The following is a 20,440-nucleotide window of genomic DNA, read 5'->3' as shown; positions in this document are numbered from 1 at the left end:
CTTCTGTCAATATATTACTGGGGATTGAGTCAGGGAGAGTTACAAGACAGGAACACACATGTTTAATGTTTTAAATCACATAGTAGAGAGGGAGACACATACTTCATTATAATTGCCAAAGTTGATCTTCCTTTATCAAGAGTGATTTTATGTTCCCTTTGCTAAAAATGCCAAGGAAAGCTTGAATTCTTTTTCTTCAGTTTCATCCAGACTGAATCATCTTGTCCCTCCTCTGAACTCTATTTTGAACCCCTAGACAAATGGGAAGCTGTTAAAGTAGACTCATCAGGATTTGCTGGAATTCTGTCTGCTGTTAGCTTGCAGCCAGACTGTCAGAGAGGGAGGGACAAGAGGAGAGCCATCTGATGCCTGAGTTGAAGTTGTAACTAGTAAAAGAAGCACATGTGGATGATTATATTGAGGAACTGCTCATCTTACCACTCTCCTTGAGCTGGACTCATACTATGATCTATTGTTAATATCTGGTTAAATATTGTTGGGTGGAAAAACATGGTCCACACCAATTTAGCAAGCTTAATCAATTTCAAAGCTTTATTAAGAGAATTTTAGGACAATATACTACCACCTTAAAGCACAAAATATAAGTGCATAAGTAAAACAGGAAAGGATAATGATCAGTTACCAATCCTGCTGCACCTCAACTGTGCAAGTTCTTTTTTTTAAAAATCAAGTCTTTGAAACTTCTATACTGCATTAATAGTCGTGTAGGAAAAAAAATGCATGTTACAATGCACAACCAAGATCCCTGATCCTTAGAGCCCTGTGCAGATACAAAATCTGTAACTCTTCCCATGCATGGACATCCACAGATTTTCAGGGCTCTACTGATCCTCTAATTTACTGCAGGCAGGTGCACTGTGTCCGGGTAAAGTGATTTGCAGGATCAGGCCTTCCCACCAGCTAATTACATGGTCGCTTTAAAACATTTTCTCACCTGTGTTGCTCACACAAACCTAGAATTGGAATATTTAAAGCACAGTTTCTGGCCACGTTTTTACTTTTGACCTTCCTGCCAACCAAAGCAGCTTCCCAGGCAGGTTTCCAGGAAGCTGTAGGCAGGGTCCCAGGCCGGTTGTACAGTGAGGTACAATCGGGGGCGGGCATGTGTACTGAAGGCGCAGTGGGCCGTGTCGGGCTGTGCAGGTTTCCCCTTGAACGAAGCCGATGGGCTCGGCAGCGCCCCGTGCGGGACAAGGTGGGCTTGGCCTGGCCGGGAGAGGAGGGGATTGGCCGGGCTCACCACAGCCCCGAGGCTGCGGGGGTCGGGGGAAGGGCCCAGGGGGAGCCCAGGCCTAGTCGGAAGATGCGAACCAGCCCAGGCCCAGCCCGCTGAGGAGCAGGCGCGACGAGGCGCCGCCTTCTCCCCTCCCGAGCGGAAGCAGCGCAGCCGCTAGCCAGTCACAGAAGGACTCAGGTCCGTTCCTCCTCAGGTCCGGCAGGGGACACTTCCGGTCCATGGGGCAGCGGAACTCGGCTGAGACATTTCCGGCCCGGCCGCCTGGGGGAAGCGGGATGGGGACGGACACTTCCGGGAGCGAGGCGTGCGCGCTGGTGGTGCTGCTGTGTCCTGCGGAAAGCTGAGTCAGACAGGTATGGGGCGGGGGGAGCGGCCTGAAATCGGAGTAGGGGGGTGGTGGTTGGTAGGAGGAGTGACGGCGATGCGGGACGGAAAGCGGAATGATTTTGGAGAGAACGAGAGGGTGGGGGAGGAAAGGATGGATGAAGGGTTGGGGGAGTGGAGGCGAGGGATGGGTTAGTGAGCGGTGAGTGGGGGGAGGAGGGAGGATTGGGGCAGTGAGGGGGCGAGTGGTGGGAGGGTTGGGGGCAGTGAGGGGGCGAGTGGAGATGGATGGAGTATTAGGGATGGGAGTGTGGGGGGGAGGGATGGAGGATTGGGGCAGTGAGGGGGCGAGTGGTGGGAGGGTTGGGAAGTGAGGGGGCAAGTGGGGATGGATGGAGGATTAGGGTTGGGAAAGGGAGAGTGATGGGAGGGTTAGGGGCGGGGAGGGAGGGAAGGAGGGTTGGGGGCAGTGAGGAGTCAAGTGGAAGGAAAACGGGGCTAGTGGTGGTGGGGAGGATTATGGGCAGAATGTTATTGGGACACCAGAACCAAGCTCCTTTGTGCGTGAGTAAGTGCGGCTGGGGATGGTATTATGGGAAGAATCGCAACACTAGCGTTAACTTGCCTCCCTGGGGTGGGCAGGTAGTTCAGCCCTACCATTCTCTTATAACTACTGTCTGGTCACGGAATGGCTATCGGTGTGAAATTAATTTAGGGGTATCTGTCAGGTAATGAGATGACAAAAACTATTACTGACTAATCAGTTCCCTTGTTGGCAGACTCAGTAGAGAGGCCAGAGAGTCAATGGTTCATGGCAGCATGCTTGATTTCTTCATGTAGTTAATGTACCTGCAGCTATAAATGGTGTACTGTGTGGCTCGAAATTTGTCTCTCTCTCCAACAGAAGTTGGTCCAATAAAAGATATTATCTCACCCACCTTGTCTCTCTCAAATAAAAAAGGGGGCAGGAATAGGGGAAGCCCTCAGAGGGTTTGTCCCTACTGAAGATTTTTAACTGATGGCTAATTAACTCAAGAGCTTTAACACTTTTGTACGCTAGTCTTGATGCTCTCCAAAACATTTTCTCAGCTACACTAGGAACAAACCTTTGGAATGTGTCTAGACAAGCCTTAACCTTTACAAAGATGTCTTGGGTTTAATTGATCAAGGTATGTGGGATTGGAAAGGAATTTCCCCCCAGGTCAGATTGGCACTGGCCTTTGGGGAGCTCTGCCTTCCTCTGCAGCATGGTGGTTTGCCAGGTTCATCTGGGTACATCTCATGTAATCAGCTTCCTGCTATTGCAGGGTCCTCAGGTATTGGTGCACCTCAGTGCCTCCTGTTCTCTGCCTGTGGCACATAATAGTTTAGTCTCCTGAGGACTGTAATACTTTGGTCTAATTTCAGATGTTGGGTTTAGTGTGTGGCTGCAGGGTGGTGTTGGTGGCCTGTGATGTACAGGAGGTGACAATAGATTGTCTAGTGGTCCTTTCTGGCCTTAAATTCTATGACAGTAACATCTCTAAAAATCACGCTACTTTTATGTAGGTCCCTAAAAATGGCTTTAGGTGTTGATCTTTAAGTATCTTTTTTGAAAAAGTGGTCCTCTTTGATTTTATATAAGGGTCGTGTTCTAGTCTTAATCTTTGTATGATCTCCTGTTAGTATTAGTAGGAAGTCCATTGTGGACTAACTTTGTAGTTTCATCCTAGTTGCTGCTGTTGTCCTCCATGACTGAAGATGACGCTGATGACGGTTTTACCTATTGCACGTATGGCTGTGGCTAAAAAGGCTGGCAGTCCTTTCCACACGAAATGCATAAGTAGCTCGATGATAAGGAAGGGATTACAGTCTGTGTCTGCTGAGTCCGATGCTGTTTACTACTCAGCCTCTGTGCTTTAAAATCCATATGGTGGTTAATCTTGAACTGGGTAACCCCATTGTTGACTTCTGCTTGCCAGCATGATCTATCTGTTGCTGACGACTCCCAGCTGTCAATTTCAATGTTGTACTGTTTCAAGTTATGCTTTAAATGTGTCCTTGAAGTGTTTCTTCTAGCCACCTCATGTGCAGTTGCCCACTTACAATTGGTCATACAGCAACTGGTTTGACATTCTGGTGTCACCCCTCCGAAACGCATGACCAGCCCAGCTTAACTGTGATGCGATAAGCATACCTTCAATCCCTGTAGAGTGACTACATTCCAGAACCTTATTATTGGTAACTTATTCTGCCATTTGATGCCCAGTATAGCACACAGATATAGTAAATGGAACTTATCTAGAAGCTTAATGTGATGCCTGTAGCATTTCCAGGTCTCACAACCATACAGCAAGTTGGACAGCACAACTGTTTTTATACCTTGTTGCTGCCAGACTCTGATAGTCTGCCAGATGATGAACTGGCTTTGTTAATATGACTTGTCAGCCCCTTGTCTATGGTAATATCATTAGACAATATACTGTCAAGGTAACAGAAGTTTGTACCAGCATCCAGCTTTAGTTTTGAGTTGGGTTTCCCTCGCGCAGATTGATAAATTACCTCCGTCTTTTTTAGATTGATTGTCAGCCTGTACCTTTCTGCAGACGCTGCAAATCTGTCCATAATCAGTGTACATCTTCTAGAGCACTGGTTCTCAATTTTTTTTTTTCATGGACTCACTTGAAAATTGCTGAGGGTCTTGGCGCACCACTTAATGATCTTTCCAAATGTTGTTTGTGCCGTAAGCTAACTATTGTAAAGTGCTTTGCATAAAAGCGCTATATAAAAAAACCCTTAATAATAATACACTTTTTTTGTTCTACAAATAAAAGCAAACAACTCCTATTTTAATATCAGTAGTCTTATCTTTCTAATGCAATAGATGTGCCCTCTCTCCCCCACCGCAGCAGCCCCCGAGCCTGGGCTAGGAAGGAGGGGGGTCTCTCCCCTGCCACATTGCTGAGGCTGGGAGGGAGGGCCATCTCTCCCCAGCAGTCGCAGCCCTGGAGCTGGGGAAAGTCGCCTCTTTCTCTGGCAGCCGCAGCCCTGCACATCCCAATTCCCCCCACCCCCTTTTTCTCCCCCCACTTCCCCCTCCCCCCTACTTTCCCCAAGGCCACCACCTCACCTTACATGTGCATCTTCTCCAGGGTCCAGGCACCTAATTAGTGGAGCCACACGGGCGAGGTCCACTACTTAGGTGAGTGGCCCTTCATTCTCTTGTGTGCGGCCGCCCAGGTGCGCACCTTAGAGGGAACTAACTGCGGACCCCCTGAATGGAGCTCGCAGATTCCTGGTGGTCCACAGACCACAGTTTGAGAACCTCTGTTCTAGAGTATGATACTTGAGCCAGGATAGAAGTCAGCTCTTTTCCGTAACTCTGTTGGTCTTAGGCAAGTTAGAGCTGATAGTAAATGATCAATAAAAAAATGTTTTTGTCACTATAGTAAGGAGATATAACATGAAATGAATAGAACCTGGGAGGCCTCTTTTGAGTAAGAATGTGCTACTTTTATCTAGAGAGAGACAAGGTGGGTGAAGTAATATATTTTATTGGACCAACTTTTACCTAGTCACTTTTCAACGTAAAATTGCATTTGAAAGCACAACAGCTTAAATGTTTTGGGTCTTTAGGAAAACTGGATGACTCTGAAGTAGTGCCAGTGGTAATTTTAAATATCCTTGTTTTTCCTCCATGTAAGTCTATTTAATGGTGTTAATGTAGAGATTATCAAGATAGTATCCAATTGTATGTTGTTGACTTTCATGAAGTTTACTTATGTAAATTATGACACTTGAGTAAAACTTCTTTTCTTTTTATTATTCCAGGAAAGTGAAGCAGACATAAGAAGCAAGTACAAATTATTTGCATATCCTGCACTTTATAAAGATGAAGAAGAAAAACAGAGAACATAGCGAGAGCCTTGAAAGCAACAAAAAGAAATGTATGCAGAGTGTGGAAGTTTGCCCTCATTCTCCTTTGCTCTTTGAAGATCAATCTTCCCAGGACATTTATGTTCATAAAAAGAAATCGAAAAAAAAGAAAATCAAGCAAGAGAAACCAGACTCTTGGCTAGATAATTCTTGTATTGGTGGGACATGTGAAGTTAATAATGAAACTGTAACAGATGCTTCCAAAAAGAAAATGAAAAAAAAGAAACGGAAACACAGTGATAGTGAGCAGGAGCAAAATAATGTACTCTGTATCCATGTGAACCAAGAGATGGACACGACTTTGGAGAGAGTTGATTACACTTATGTAAATGCATCTGCTAAGAAGAAAAAAAGAAAAAAGTATGTGTCAGAAGAGCAGGATGAGGTAAACAAACTGCCTGGCTTGTATGCATTTGGAAATGATTGCAGAAGCCAAAAAAAGAAAAAAAGAAAACAGTCCAGCCCCTGTGAGACACAAGAAGCCAGTGATGAAACCTTTGCATCATCGTCTTTGTCATATTCAGGACAAAATTCTACGTCCTCTCAAGAAAGAAATGATGAGGTTATGATGTCAGGGTCATCTTCTAAAATGAGCATTCCCGTAGTGCCCAAAAAACGCCACAAAACTCATAAAGGTGGAAAATCCTCCAAAAAAGACAAGACTGATATGAGAGAGATTTCTTCAGTATTTGATGAAAATCCTCTGGATGTGACTGCTGACATTTCTATGATTACTTCAGAGGGTAATAATGGCTGTTCTGAAGAAACCATAGTACCAGTTAGAAATATTGATTTCCCTTTCCAATCACACTCTGAACAAGCAACCTCAGAAGCTAAGAGAACGTAAGGCTTGAATTTTCTCTTTCATCATTTCTATTGCATCCATCACATAGTTATCTGAGCTACTGCATTTGGTGAAGTAAAGTATGTTCTAAAAATTATTTCACTTTGAATAATCAAAGGTATTAGTAACCGAGAGAAAGGGAAATGTTATAAGTCAACAGCTTCTCTCTTACTAGTGTCCTCCATCAAAACATCTATGGATATAAGCTACATTTACATGTTGGGGATTTTGATGACCTTGACAAACCATTTGATCAGGATTTGGTATCAGAATTCCTTAATGGAATTACAGCTATATTGTAAGGGTTAGAAATAGGTTGGGACGAGGCAAGGAACATAGTTCCTTACCCTTTAATCATCTACACCATTGAGCTATATAATTCTTCTCTTTACCAGGTTACCAGAGTCTGTGGTATCTGACACTGAGGAACACCAGGATGTTGGATTTACAGAATTTGAAAACTCTACCATGTTAAATAATGAAGAGTTCCTTGAAAGTTCCATGTGTTCAGCAATGGATTTGGAGACTGTCAAAAGGAAATTGGAGGAGTTCATTCCTCAAGTGTGGACATTGTCAGAAACATCAATCCTAAAGATGGCTGGGAGAGACCTGATCAGGTTTAAAAAGTTTAAAGAACAAGGTGAGCCCCCAGGAGGACACTGTACTGATTGGGGGACTGAAAGTAATTGGATAAAGGAGAATAAAAAAGAGATTTTATATAGTGCCTTTCATGTCCAAAATATCTGGCTTCTAGCGATTGAAATGCAGGAGACTCTATCACAGCTTCCAATTCCAGTGGAATAGCAGCCGGTTTAAATTATTTAACAGAAAGACAAAACATCTGACTTAGCTCCAGCTAGAGTGTTTCTTTAGAACAGTGATCCCCAAACTTTTTGCCCCCCCACCCCAGAGCCAGGAGCGGGGCTGTGGCTCTGAGTGGGGGATCGCGGACAGGGATAAGGAGGCCGAGGCAGGGGCCACAGCTGTGGGTGGGGGCAGGAGCAGACCCGAGGTCTGCAGTGATGACTGGACACAGAACCCTGGGCGCAGAGTGGGCAGTGGGGACCCCAGTCTGGCAGCTGCAGGTGGGACCCTAGGCGCGGGACCGGCAGCCAGGACCCCAGGCACGGATCCCCGGGAGCGGAGTGGCAGCCAAGGCAGCAGTCATGAGCAGAGCTGGGCAGCACTCCCTCCCCACCCCCTGTAGGGGGCTGGTCCAGGTTCCAGTCCCCCCACCTCCAAACATTACTCCGTGCCCCCCTCGGGGGGCGCCCCCCACAGATTGAAGGCCTCTGCTTTAGGATGTAAAACATTTACTGGCTGAATATTGTTTCCTTGTTCTGTGTTATATTCTATTGAAAATGATTGTTGCATTCCATCTGTGAACAGCTCTATTATGTCCTTATTTCCAATTCCATTTTTCTCTTATTTCAGTCTTTGTTGGTGCACATTATCCTGGCACCCAAATTATAATCACGAGGGTACCTCTGAATCATTCATCATTGCTCCCTTTCTCTGTTAATTGCTATCTTATCATCTGTTTGCCAAAATTTCCTGTAAACTTGTCTTTTCAAGATGTAATGCAAATGACATGTTTGAGTTTTTGTTTTCCTAAACCTAACTTATTGTATATTCCAGGTATGCCTATCAAGTTTGGCAGGTTTTCTCAGAAGGAAAATACTCAAATACAGAAGAACGTTGAAGACTTTTTATCGCTTACAGAAATAGAGAATGCAGAGAAACTCTTATTTACCTACCGGTACCCAGAAGAGCAACAAGCCATCACCAAATTGAAAACAAAATATGCTTTTGGTATGAAGATTGGTGAGTATTAATTATAGTTCCACTTTAGGTAGACGGATCCTGCCCTCCAGTATATGGTGGCATCATTTGCATGTCTTGTAAAATGATCTGTTGTTTAAAAATGTTCAATTGTAAATCTTACTAAAATGAAAGAAACACAGTTTCGAGATTACATATAGTTGGTAAAATATCTTTTATGCTGTTGTGAATAGCTGTGTTCATTTGTGATGGGGTTGGAGGTTGGGATTCAACTTCATCCCACCTAGCAAGATTAATTGATTTTTAAGGCCTTTATGATCAAAGGTGCAATTTATGCCATTTCTTACGGGCTGGGCAATAAGTAAACTGACTGGCTGAAATTTTCAAAGCAACCTAGGAGGCTTATTAATGAGTCTAAATCCCTTAGGCTGCTTTGCAAATCTTAACCATTGTTCTCAGTGTACATAAGCTGGCAAATTCCGTGCACAGTGTTGGCCTAAACCAAAGGAAATTAGATTACTAAAAGAGGCAGTTAGTCAAAATGTTTGTGTGTAAAATTCTATTTGCTTTGTTCCTATCTTGGAAAATTAACTATTGAACTTGTGATAATTTCCGAAATTACTTGCTAGGTCCCTTTTTCATGTGTGCTAGAAAACAGGATCAAACCATTTTTTCTCTTCAAAAAGCAGAATGTTTCAAATAACATACTTGTTCCTCTGTGTCTTTTATCTATTTATTTAATGCACTTTCAAAATTACTTTTCATACTATCTTTATTTTGTGTTGTACTAACTGTTTGACAAAACTGTTCAGGAGATTCAATTCAAATTGGTCCCAACTCCTTTTTTTTCCATTTTCTTCAGCACCATAGAATGTATTTTTACACTGATTATATAAAATCACTGATCTTTTTCCCATTACTATGTTATGTTACTTTCTTCAGTATCCTTTCCTCTGTGTCTAATATATTTTAAAACTGTATTATTTGTCTGTCTTGTAGCTGAGGGGATTCCACGGCCCTGGAAACAGGTATATTTTCGGGCAAGAAAGATGTTTGACCCAAACAACTATAAAGGGAGGTAAGAAAATAATTCAGGCAGCATCTGAATTCACAAATTGTCTCAGATGCTCACACATTAATTTATTTCAGTTTTAAAAACATATATACTAAGAGGACCACTCCCCTCCCCTGATGTGAGAGAACTTTCCAATTATTAAAACAAAATAATGAATTTACACTGTTCTGCTGACCAGTCCTAATTGATTCCAATTCCATTGCTGTTACTTTGCAACTCCCACGTAATGAAACACCCTGTCCTGCCCTCAATCTAACCCTTACACAAATATCTGAGCAAAAAGTTGGACCTTGTAGCATGTCTGGAAGGTTAAAATCTGGGTTTTGGCAGAATGGGAAGAAGTGCATTTCAGAACTGAGGCTCTCTCAGAGAATGCTCGTTGGTGAGTTTTGACTCCAGAGTTTCTGTTGTGATAGCCCCTCCCTCCTTGTTCACACAAAGAGTAGCAATCTTAAACAGCACACATATCTTGATGAGTTTGACACTGCATTAGAAAAAGCTCTCTTATGGTTGCAGTCAACTTGGGTTCATTTTAAAAACAAAATGTGGCATGTATAATTAATTGCTGATTGTTTTTTTCCTTTTAAAACATAAATTGTTGAGCCCCGTAGTCTGAAAATTCCATGACTGAATGAATAAAGTTTAGTACTCTCCAAGTACTGCCTATGTCAGAGTTCCTCTGACAAGTCTATGGGTTTACAATCACATTTTTCTACTCTAAAATATTTTTCTCTACCTTGTTGCGTCATCCATGTAAACAGGGAGACTGACTGTACAGGGAAAATGTGCATTTGACAGTGAATAAAGCCAAAGTAAATAAACTAATATTCCTGTAAGTATAAATAAATAAATAAAATAAATTAATGGAGATATCCATTGTAAGACTAGAGAGAGGAAAAGATCTGTTTCAAAGTACTACTTATAACAGGAGCGGGTATCTTTTCAGACGTTTTAAAGGTGATGTTCATCTATAGCAACCTGGGTTTTTTTTGGATTTGCAATTGAAGCTACTTACTTTTTGCTATCTTAGGTATTCTGAGGACGAAAAAGAAAAATTAAAGAAGTTTTATGCTATACATGGCAACAACTGGAAGAAAATTTCTGAGATGATGTCTCGCAGTACCCACTCAGTTGCTATGAAGTATTCTCAGATTAAGTCCCGTAAGGCATAATATGCATCATTTAAAAATAACAATTCACATTTTAAGTTACTACTCTATAAAGTATTTTTAGTATCGTTTTTGGATGTTATGAATTAAACAGTTCAGAGGGTTGATTTCTTCTGGGGGTTGCATGGGTTCTTGCTTTTCCAAATCACTGTTTTAGGTGCATAGAATTTTAGAAATGTAGGTCCAGAGGGTATCTTGAAAGGTCATCAAGTGCAGCTCCCTGCACTGATGCAGGACATGTAAACCTTAGACCATGCCAAAACATTTCCCGGACCTAAAGAAGAGTTCTGTGTAAGCTCAAAAGCTTGTCTCTCTCACTGACAGAAGTTGGTCCTATAAAAGATATTACCTCACCCAACTTGTCTCTCTAATATCCTGGGACCAAGGCTACAACAACACTGTATGGACCATTCCTGACAGGTGTTTGTTCAACCTATTTTAAATCCTCCAGTGATGGGAATTTCACAACCTTTTTTGGAAGCCACAGCCTGACTGAACAGATTTTCCTAATATCTAACCTAAATCTCCCTTGCTACAGATTAAACTCTTAACTTCTTGTCCTACCTTCACTGGATATGGAGAATGGTTGATCACCACTCTCCTTATAACAGCCCTTGACATATCTGAAGACCGTTATCAGGTCCCCACTCAGTCTTTTCTCAAGACTAAACATGCCCAGTTTTTTGGTTTTTAAACCTTTCCTCATTGGTCACCTTTTCTAAACCTTTTTAACATTTTTTGTTGCTCTCTTCTATACTCTCTGCAATTTGTCCACATCTTTCCTGAAATGTGGTTCCCAGAATTAGACACAGTACTCCAGCTGAGGCCTCACCAGCGCTGAGTAGAGCGGACAGTTACTTCCCTTGTCTTACATATGACACTCTTGTTAATACACTCCAGAATGATAATTAGCCTTTTTCACAACTGCATCATATCATTGACTCTTATTCAATTTTAGATCCATAGCCAGCCATTCCTCATTTTGTAGTTGATTTTGTAGGGAAATATACCCTTTGCAAATTCATATTATATTTAAGACAGGTTCAGTTGGCTGCAGTCCCTTTAGCCAAAGAAATGGCTAAGTATACTTTTTTGGTTTGCTGTTTCTCAAAAATGAAAAGGCTTTTTTTTTTTTTGGTAACTCTAATCTGCAGAGAGGAAAGATTTTCCCTGCTTCATGGAATGGCAGTAAAAATATTCACTGGGAGGCTTATGTAACACAGTGGCTGGTGTTAAAAAGTAGACGTATTAGTATGGGTCACTTCCCCATGCTCCTCCATTGCAAAAATAGGAACATATCTCCAGTTAGCACAAATAAGTAATGCACATACACTAGCTACTGTACAAGTATTCCTGTTACATTTTCAATTTCGTTCTTATGGAAAGTCAAGTAAACTTGTTGTTGTCTGGAGAAATTAACTTGGAGATTGAAGCCCAAACAGTGCATTAATCTAATCTCTCTCCCCTTCCACCCACACACACACACTCACTCACTCTCTCTCATTCCCATATTCTCATATAGAATGTTTGAAAAGTTGCCATTGTTTGAAACGGCATTGTAATTTAAGGTGAGCTATATTTCATCAGCAAATATTGAGAAAAAAATCACTGTTCTCTAAGGGGTCCATTTCTATTTTTCCAGCTGTTACTACAAGAAACAGATGGCATTAGCTTGTAACAGTTTTTTCTTGTTTTCCTAATTAGTTCTTTGCAGTGCACTTTGAAAATATAATGTGCTATATAAACAATAAGTGAATATCACAACACTCCTGTGTGATGTAGGCAAGTATGATTTGCATTTGTCAGACACGGAAATTGGTACAGAAGCCAGTTATCAAAAATGGATGCCTAAAGTTAGGCGCCTAAGTCCATATTTAGGCATGCAACTAAGAGGCTCAACTTTTCAAAAATGCCAAGTACCCAGCAATGTTTACTCAAGTCAGTGGGCATTGCTGGGGTGCTTGGCACTTTTGAAAATCAGGCCACTTATTTGTATGCCTGGATATGGATTTAGGCTTCTTATTTTTGGTATCCTTTTTGAAAACTTCAGCCAGAGAGGTTAGATAACTTAGCCAAAGTCTACTGAAGGACTTAGTGATAGGTGTGGGAATGGAGCTCTGGAGTTCCTGGCTCCTGATATTGTCCTTTGTTCACTTGTGATGCAGGATCAGACACTTCTTTTTCTCTTTTCTCTACTCACTTGTGAGAAGTGCTATATAAATCAATAACTTTATTTAATAATATAGAGGTTAATTCTGGTCCTTGGAGTAAGGAAGAGACACAGAAGCTAGTTCAAGCAGTGAAGGAGACCATTCAGAAGAGGGCTGATTTGGAAGACATACAATTCTTGCTACAGGCACAGAACTCAGATGGAACTCTCTCAGTTGAACGTGAACAACTATACAAGAACATATCTTGGACCGAGATAGAAGCTAAAGTGGGAACCAGATATTGGAGACAGTGTAAACAGAAATGGTAAGGTTTATTTTGGGTCTGGCTACTAATACACACTTCTGGAGTTACCTCTGTTACCTTCTTGTTCCCTTTCCTCAAACTAGATGTACTGTGGCATATGTTTGCATGATTAAACATCTGGTCATAATAGATACGTGTCACATCAGTTGGTTTTAAAAGACCTCCTTCTTTTTCAGTTCCAAAACTTGCGTTTACCTGTACACAGACTATGGCCCCAATTCTACAAAGACATAAGAATGTGCATAACTGGAAGTGGGGCTACTTTCACGGGTGAAGTTACACATATGCTTAAGTCTTTGCACGGTCTGGGCCTGTTCTATTGTTGTCTGTGACAGTGTGGTGTTACATATTATGAATTATTTTTTGAAAGAAAAGAGGCAACTTCATAGGCACAGTTGGTGGCTTTCATCATAGTAATGAAAAGAAATGGTTAGGGAAATGATGGAAAAGTAAAAGTTTTAAGAAATAGGAGATCTAGAACCAAAGTTTGCCCTTACACTGGTGCAAATCTGGAGTAATTCCACTATAGTGAGTGGAATTACACTGATGTAAGTGACAAGAGATTCAAGCCCCTAGATTTGAATCTTGCATTAGACTGAGCCTCTTGGATCTGAACAGTTTCACTTACAAAACATGTTAGCAAGCTCATAAGAGAGGTAAAACCATTGGAAGGTAGGGGAGAAAGGGTCTTAGAGGGAAAAGCAAAGCTATAGAGCCATATAAGACAATTAACAAAACACATAACTCTCTACTTTAGTGGGGAACAAAAATAGATCTTTTTTTAAACCCTAACCCTGATCCTCCTCCCACCCCACCCCCCTACCCCCAGACATGGTGGGAAAATGCTCTTTTCTTATCTTTGTTTTCCCCAGGATTTCAATTGTAACAAAGAAAATGTCCAATGGGCAGAATGTATATGGTGGGACTAAAGGTTTACAGGCCAAAATCAATCTTATTAAAAGGTATGGATCATATTTGTGCAATGTTCTGTGTTTTTTGTCTAGGGATCATGGGTTATGCTATGAAAGTGTCCTGATTGATAAGAACCTGCTAGTAAAGTAAAAATCTGGAGTACATGTAGGGGGAAAGTGAAGAGTGGGAGGTTTCTGGATTATTAAACTCCAAGGACAGTAACCTCCATGGTGTTATATTCCACACTTAGGTTTCTGTAATGTTTATACAGGCGTTTTGTAACAGAAAAACAGTTATAAAGCACCCTAATAATTATCCTGGGGACTTAGACTGTGGCTTGACTATGTAAAAACAGTACTTTCGTACTCCACGGAGCTGCTCCTTGTGTATGTTCAGATTCATATTTGTTCTCCATTTCTTTTTATTCTTGTTAGTCCTACAGAGCCAACATAGCTGATATTGAGCAAGTACTATGTTCTTTTCCATCTTGTGCATCATCAAGAAAATTACTTAAATTCCAATCAGTAACAACTGTGTAATCCTGTTGCCTTCAGTGGTTTTGCCACAGGTGAATGAGAGCATGATCTGAAGACAGGCAGTTGCATGCATGTATTATTGAGGACCTAATTTGGCTTTCAGCACCTTTATCTACTGGTAATGAAGCATGAGATGGAAAGAGCATAGGCTGAATCTTCATGGCTGTCACTTGGAAAAAAATGTTTTTACTCTTGTAATCAGAGCACACACAATCTGGAAAATTTTAGTGCAAATAGATTAAACTTTCAGAAAGATAGGAGCAGTTCAATATAAGGACTTTAACTAAATGTTTCTACTTTAGCACCTTAACTTACTATTATTATTATTATTTTATTATTGTAATTTATTATTCGTATTATCATAGTACCTAAGAGCCATAGTCATAGATCATGACCACATTGTGCTAGGCACTGTAGAAACACAGAACAAAAAGGAGGTCCCTGCCCCATGGAGCCTAAAATGTATAATACAATAGACTAGACAACAGATGGATATAGACAGTGTAAGCCTTGTCAGTGCGCATGAAACAATATTTGAAAATGCTGTTGTGAGTACAAGGAGTAGAAGATATTTTTATATAGCTTTGTTTTAATTTGCAACCTTAATGTTTATGCACTTAACACACAAGCACACTTACACGCAGATTTTACCAGCCCAAAATGTGCTGTGTCTTGTAATGGGGAGAAGGAACATAGACTCAGGGGTTTAGTTAATTGCCGTCTCAGATCTCCCTATAAGTTCCTTCTGTATTTTGATTCTCAGATTGTATGAAATGAAGGTGGAAGACGCTAATGAAGTGAACTGGGAAGAGCTCTGTGAGATAATTGGGTAAAAACATTTGTTTATTATATGGCCACAAACAAGTAGCATTTATCATACAACTTATCTGGCTTGTGCTACAAAGGAATCCACAGGTTTGGACCCATACAGCCTCATGTTGTCCTGTTAAATGCAATAGGATTCTGCACTTGCAGAGATCTCCGCAAGATTAGAACCTAAAACTTTGGGAATCAGTGTTGAAATTTAAGATGCCGGAAAGCTATTTCTTCTACCCACCTCATCTTATAGCCATACAAATACTGCCTACATTTTGAGGCTGAGTTGCTGTTCCCTATATGAAAGCCTGTGATGAATAACACTGGGGACATTTTTATTTCATCATTATAGTATAATTATTGGATAATTGAACTGTAATTTTGCAGTCTTTTCTTAGAACAGAATGGATGCTGTATGTAAAATTACCCAGTACTGTTGACTTCGTGTACTGAATTTTCCGGATCATACAATAGAGGTGATTTGAAGGGAAAATATTTTCCACTGTAAACTCCACTTACTGTTTAGTGCACATTCATAACATACAGTGTTTGCCTTGATGTACTAATGCTAAAGGGACAAGAGTGTCTTGGCCAATATTTTTTATTTATTTGGGATATGTATTCAGTGGTCTAAAGACCAAAAAGATTATAGCTAACACTGTGAGAGGTTGGTTAATTGGAGCAAAAAGTGCCATTCCCATGAATGGATGCCATTCTAATAGTGAAAGTGAAACTTCCCGATAGTATGTTGTATCACTAATTTTGAACTTTTCTCTTTTCAGAGATGTCCCTGAAGCCTATGTTCAAGCCAAATTTTACAAGTTAAAAGCTACCAGCGTCCCTTCTTGGCAAACAAAGACTTTTCCCGGTTAGTGTATTTATGGTTGCATTGTGTGTCATTCTGTCAGGTTTGTCCCTATATAATTAGACTAAGATCATACACATTCTATCATCGTTTAATATTTTTGATGTATAGTTACGCAATAGCACCCAATCACTGATGCAGTTCACAGTGTCAGTCTGCATTGCCCAACCACCCTAGACTTGGAACTTTTAGTACTACTTTTGTTAGAAAGCATTTATGTGTGTGTGTATTGATAGGATTATCAGTCCAAGCTCTACCCATTGGAGATGCTGCTCCTAGTAGATATTCAAAATATGATCATTCATGGTCTCTATGCTTGGCTTCCTCTCGGTGAGACCAAATATGCCCATGGGCTCTGCTGGGAAACTTGGACCTGACTTGCCCTGTATTAGACATGTATGTCCCACTGGGCTTCTTGAACGTGGCTCCCATAAAGGGTGGCAATGTGGTTTATATGCCTCGTAGAGCTCTGCTAGTCAATCTGGGCTTGGCTCTTTCTTGATTTGAGGTGGGAAGAAGTGGTGCTTTTTCCAAGTCAACTTGCTCCTAGTGCCAAAATGATCTGTCATTATACATTGTGCAGGTCTTCATATATTCTCTCCCCATTCCTTTCTGGCATGCTTTGAGGAGCCATGAAACTGTTAACAATATTGACATTTAAAGTATTATCACTGGGTGTCTGAATTAGCACCTACTGTATGAGATGAATAGGGCAGGTCACACCAATCAGAGCTATTGTTTTGGGTACCGCAAATGCAGTCAGACGTCAGTGTATCAGTTATATGCTCAGTTCACATTTTCAGTGCTATCTCAGCAACCATAACAGCTAGAACATTAATTTAAAAATAAAAAGCCTAGGTTCTGGAGAACAAGGAGGCAGCATGAAAAAGACATTGGTAACCAATTTGAGCCCTGAAGGGTATAAACAGAGTACAGTGGTGGAATACCAAGCTGTGAAGGGTGTAGGGCATTGAGGTTTCCCATTAAAAGATTATATTAAATTATTCCTTTTTAAACCATCAGACATTTAAGTGGAGATTGTTGCAACATTTTTATAGTACTGTGTTATACATATCCATCGCACCTTTAAACCAAGGTTCTTAAAGCACTTCCAACTAATTAAGACATACCAATCACTTCGTAAGATTGTATTATCATCCCCATTTGACATGTGGTTAAGGGATTTACTCAAGTTCACAAAGTGAATTATTGACAACAAGTAAGACGACTCAGGAGTCTGAGCTCCTAGTCCCCTAATCTGCCACTCAACAGCGTCCATCACATAATACCTTTCTGATATTAAACCAGAAAAACTTCCTTTTTGAATCTGTGATTAAGACCATGCAGAACAAATTCATGGTTAGAGCAGAAGACCAAGAGACTCAGGATTCCTGGGTTCTATTTCCAACTTGTTGACTTGCTCCCTAAGCTTAGTCAATTCACTTCTCTTTGTCAAAGTTCTGATATCAGTAAAACAGACCTTATGCTTATGGGGGTACATTGCAAACATTAATGTTAATATGGTGCCTTGAGATAGTCTGTCTGGAAAAAGTGCACCATATACTCTTAGCACATAAATGCAATTGTTAATTTAATCAGCAAAAAAAAAGTAACAATACCTTTAGTTTTGCAAACCTTTCTGAGAGAACACAGTTTGCTAATGAAAAGACCAAGATGAGATTAAAACTAAACTGAGTATTGTTCATTTTTAAAGAAATAATCGATTACCTTTATGATGAGACACTTCCATTGCTTGAGAAAAGATTAGAAAAAAGGCAGAAGAGGCCTCAGAGTTGTGACATGTCGCCTTCCAGCTGCGAGAGAAAGGTTTTCCAGTTCAGCGATATCTTTGACTACAATGAAGATGATGCTGATGACAATGACTGATTATCCTCCAAAATGTTCCCTCTTTGCACACCCCCAATATGAAAAATGGATTTTGATTAAACTGGGTTAAATCAGAAACTGAATGTATATGGCCATGAAATAATGGGAAGAATGAAGACACGCAAGTCTGCTTCTATTGTTTTGTATTGAACAGAGAAGTAAATACAGATTATTTTTTGCAGTATCTTTGTTATTAGAGACTTTTAACCTTATCTTCAGATTGTTTGAGGAAGCTAAAGGTCACTTTGTATTGGACTTGTGGAAACACTGAAAAACAATATTTTTTTCTTAATATTTCATTCATTACAAATTTGCTTAAAGTCCTGGGTAAGCCTGTCTGAATGAATTTAGGTTTTCAGCATTCTAATGTCAAGTTAGGATCTTCTTTTTAAAAAAAAATTGCCTTACCAAAAAAAAAAAAAGTCTGTGTAAGGAGAATTTTTTTTAATTTGCTGTGTTCAGTATGTATTTAAAAAAATGCAACAAACTGTTTAGGTAAGTAGAGGGTACCACCAGTCTTCAGAGATAATAACAACTGTGGATAAATCAACTTGAAATGACTAAGATTTTGTAGATTCTGTCAAACATTTTCCACCTAATTGAAACATTGGAATATTAATGAAGCCAGTGTACTGTTAGCCAGACTGCAGAGAATTGATTGCTATATGGCTAATTTAAGCTGTTACACTGGTGAGTCAGTAACTGCACAGTTGCCCCCTTTCTCCTTGCGCTCCCCTTTGCTCTGACTGGCTAAGACAAATCCATTTCAGTATAATCACTTATACGACCAAACTGATTTTGATACTGTAAAAATGGTCAAATAACTGAAGTTTATAAACAGACTATTGATCTGAAGAATTTTTTCAGAAAAGTATGCTTAAGAATCTTTATTACATAGCCCACATTGGGCACTGTAGAAGTATTAGAGTAATAAATTTTTGAAGAATTATGGAGCATTTCTGGGCCTCTGGTTAAATAGTATCCGTTTATAAAATGTCCAAATTCATAGAGGAGCCATAGTGAGGTCTCTTAGGTGCATCATGTGTTTTTATTGGCCTGTGCATTTTATATTTTTCTTTTTAATCAAAAATATTAACTTTTATGAGTAAAAACTTTTAGGTTTGTTTCCTAAGGGCTTGTCTACAGCTGAAAACTGTTCCAGAATAAGGAAGGGAACAAGTTTAGTTCAGAAAACTGTATTACTAAGACTGCTTATTCTAGTGTCAAACTCTGCATTTATGCTTCGTGTATGCTCAGTGTGGTGGTATGTTGCCAGTTCTTCAATATTAGAATGATCTATTCATAGTTGTTAAAACCAAACAATACCACTGTAGTCATCTACTCAGACCTCTAGCAAACACAGGCCATAGGACTTCCATGAATTCAGAATTTAGAAAGCTATTCATCTGCTGAGACCTGAAATTCGGTTATTTCTCCAGCAACAGTTGATGACCCAATAACAACTAAAAAAAATCCAGGAGCTGCACTGTTTTAGATGATTGTGACATCTTGTGTTGCTGCAGGGGAATCGCAAAAGCCTGAATTGTAGTTTTGGCAGTTATTTTGTTTTAAAAACAGCTGTAATATGTCCTGCATAAACTGTTAGTAGTTTTGGAGCTCGGGTTACTCTGTTTTAATCTTTTATACAACAAAAAAGGGCATATGTGCCTTTTCCTTTGACTACTTTTTTACTGTTTCTATTAAAACTGAAGTGATACACTTAAGATTTTCTTATTCTTTTTTAATATAATGCAGAGAGAAAATTGTCAATAGATCATATATTCCTTTTTTTGTAGGGAAATATTTCTATGTAAATATTACAATAATAAGAATATTGATGGACAAGATGAAAATTGTACATATGTCTTCATTTTATGATTTCATTGTTGTAAGATAATGGCAATTTTCTGTAAATAGATAAAGAGAATGTAAATAATTTGGTGTGACTGCAAGTAAAGTTTGTCTTTGTATAGGGTTTGTTCATTGCATTTTCTATAAAGACTCATCAGAAAATGAGGATACAAGCAGTATTGCAACCTGTTATGATATTTAGTGTATTACTTAAACTTCCACCTCCTGGAGTCAGGTTGTTAGGTGAGAATCTTATCTCTCACTTTTTAAAAAACTTTCCCGTTTGAAAACTGTAAACCCTAAAGGCTCAAATACCAGAAGGCAAATAAAAAGAATCCAAAATTTATTATTTTTAAAGTCTCATTTTTAAGCCAATCATGATTTTTTGGGAGTCTGACTCATGATTTTTGAATGTGTGGGATTAGTAATACTGTACAAGTGGATGCTGGCTAATCCTGGCCTACAAAGATCACATTTTAGCATCTGAAAAACTGAGATGCTTGTTCTGATTGTATGCACTCAGCCAGACACACAAGTAGTGATGTCAGTTGTTGGTTCTGTGTGTGTTCTTTCTGTGTGATGCACCGGCTCTATCCAGATAGCCAGTATAGCAGACTCTGATCAGACTGCCCAAGAAGACAACAGACTCAGATCAGTGGTGAAGGCACTCAGCCAGGTTTATTGCCAACAAAGCACAATACTAATGCCCCGGCTCAAAATACACTAATACA

General features: G+C 40.0%; 1 protein-coding gene across 2 annotated transcripts; it reads left to right on the top strand.

Annotated features, from left to right (window-relative positions):
* The first annotated feature begins 1,469 nt into the window (after positions 1-1,469).
* TTF1 (transcription termination factor 1) lies at positions 1,470-20,055 on the top strand. 2 transcript variants are annotated; one of them, XM_008169126.4, is made up of 11 exons: positions 1,470-1,611; positions 5,393-6,340; positions 6,737-6,981; positions 7,980-8,165; positions 9,123-9,201; positions 10,229-10,359; positions 12,614-12,842; positions 13,715-13,804; positions 15,054-15,119; positions 15,889-15,974; positions 17,686-20,055. In XM_008169126.4, the coding sequence occupies exons 2-11, from the start codon at positions 5,454-5,456 to the stop codon at positions 17,856-17,858; spliced, it is 2,172 nt and encodes a 723-aa protein (XP_008167348.3). In that variant the 5' UTR covers positions 1,470-1,611; positions 5,393-5,453; the 3' UTR covers positions 17,859-20,055. The 2 variants fall into 2 exon arrangements, with proteins under 2 accessions (XP_008167348.3, XP_065428771.1); XM_065572699.1 differs by lacking the exon at positions 1,470-1,611 and adding an exon at positions 2,203-2,310.
* Positions 20,056-20,440: the final 385 nt, after the last annotated feature.

Source organism: Chrysemys picta, chromosome 18 (genome assembly GCF_011386835.1).
Source record: "Chrysemys picta bellii isolate R12L10 chromosome 18, ASM1138683v2, whole genome shotgun sequence".
NCBI lineage: Eukaryota > Metazoa > Chordata > Testudines > Emydidae > Chrysemys > Chrysemys picta.
Note: the sequence above shows the minus strand (reverse complement) of the source record. Positions and strands in the feature narration are given on the sequence as shown.

What these genes read in the sequence shown, in the direction of transcription:
- TTF1 (XM_008169126.4), top strand. Translation starts at nt 5,454, where the DNA reads ATGAAGAAGAAAAACAGAGAACATAGCGAGAGCCTTGAAAGCAACAAA. An exon ending in ACCTCAGAAGCTAAGAGAAC is followed by an intron (nt 6,341 to 6,736) that starts GTAAGGCTTGAA and finishes TCTCTTTACCAG; the next exon opens with GTTACCAGAGTCTGTGGTAT. An exon ending in TAAAAAGTTTAAAGAACAAG is followed by an intron (nt 6,982 to 7,979) that starts GTGAGCCCCCAG and finishes TGTATATTCCAG; the next exon opens with GTATGCCTATCAAGTTTGGC.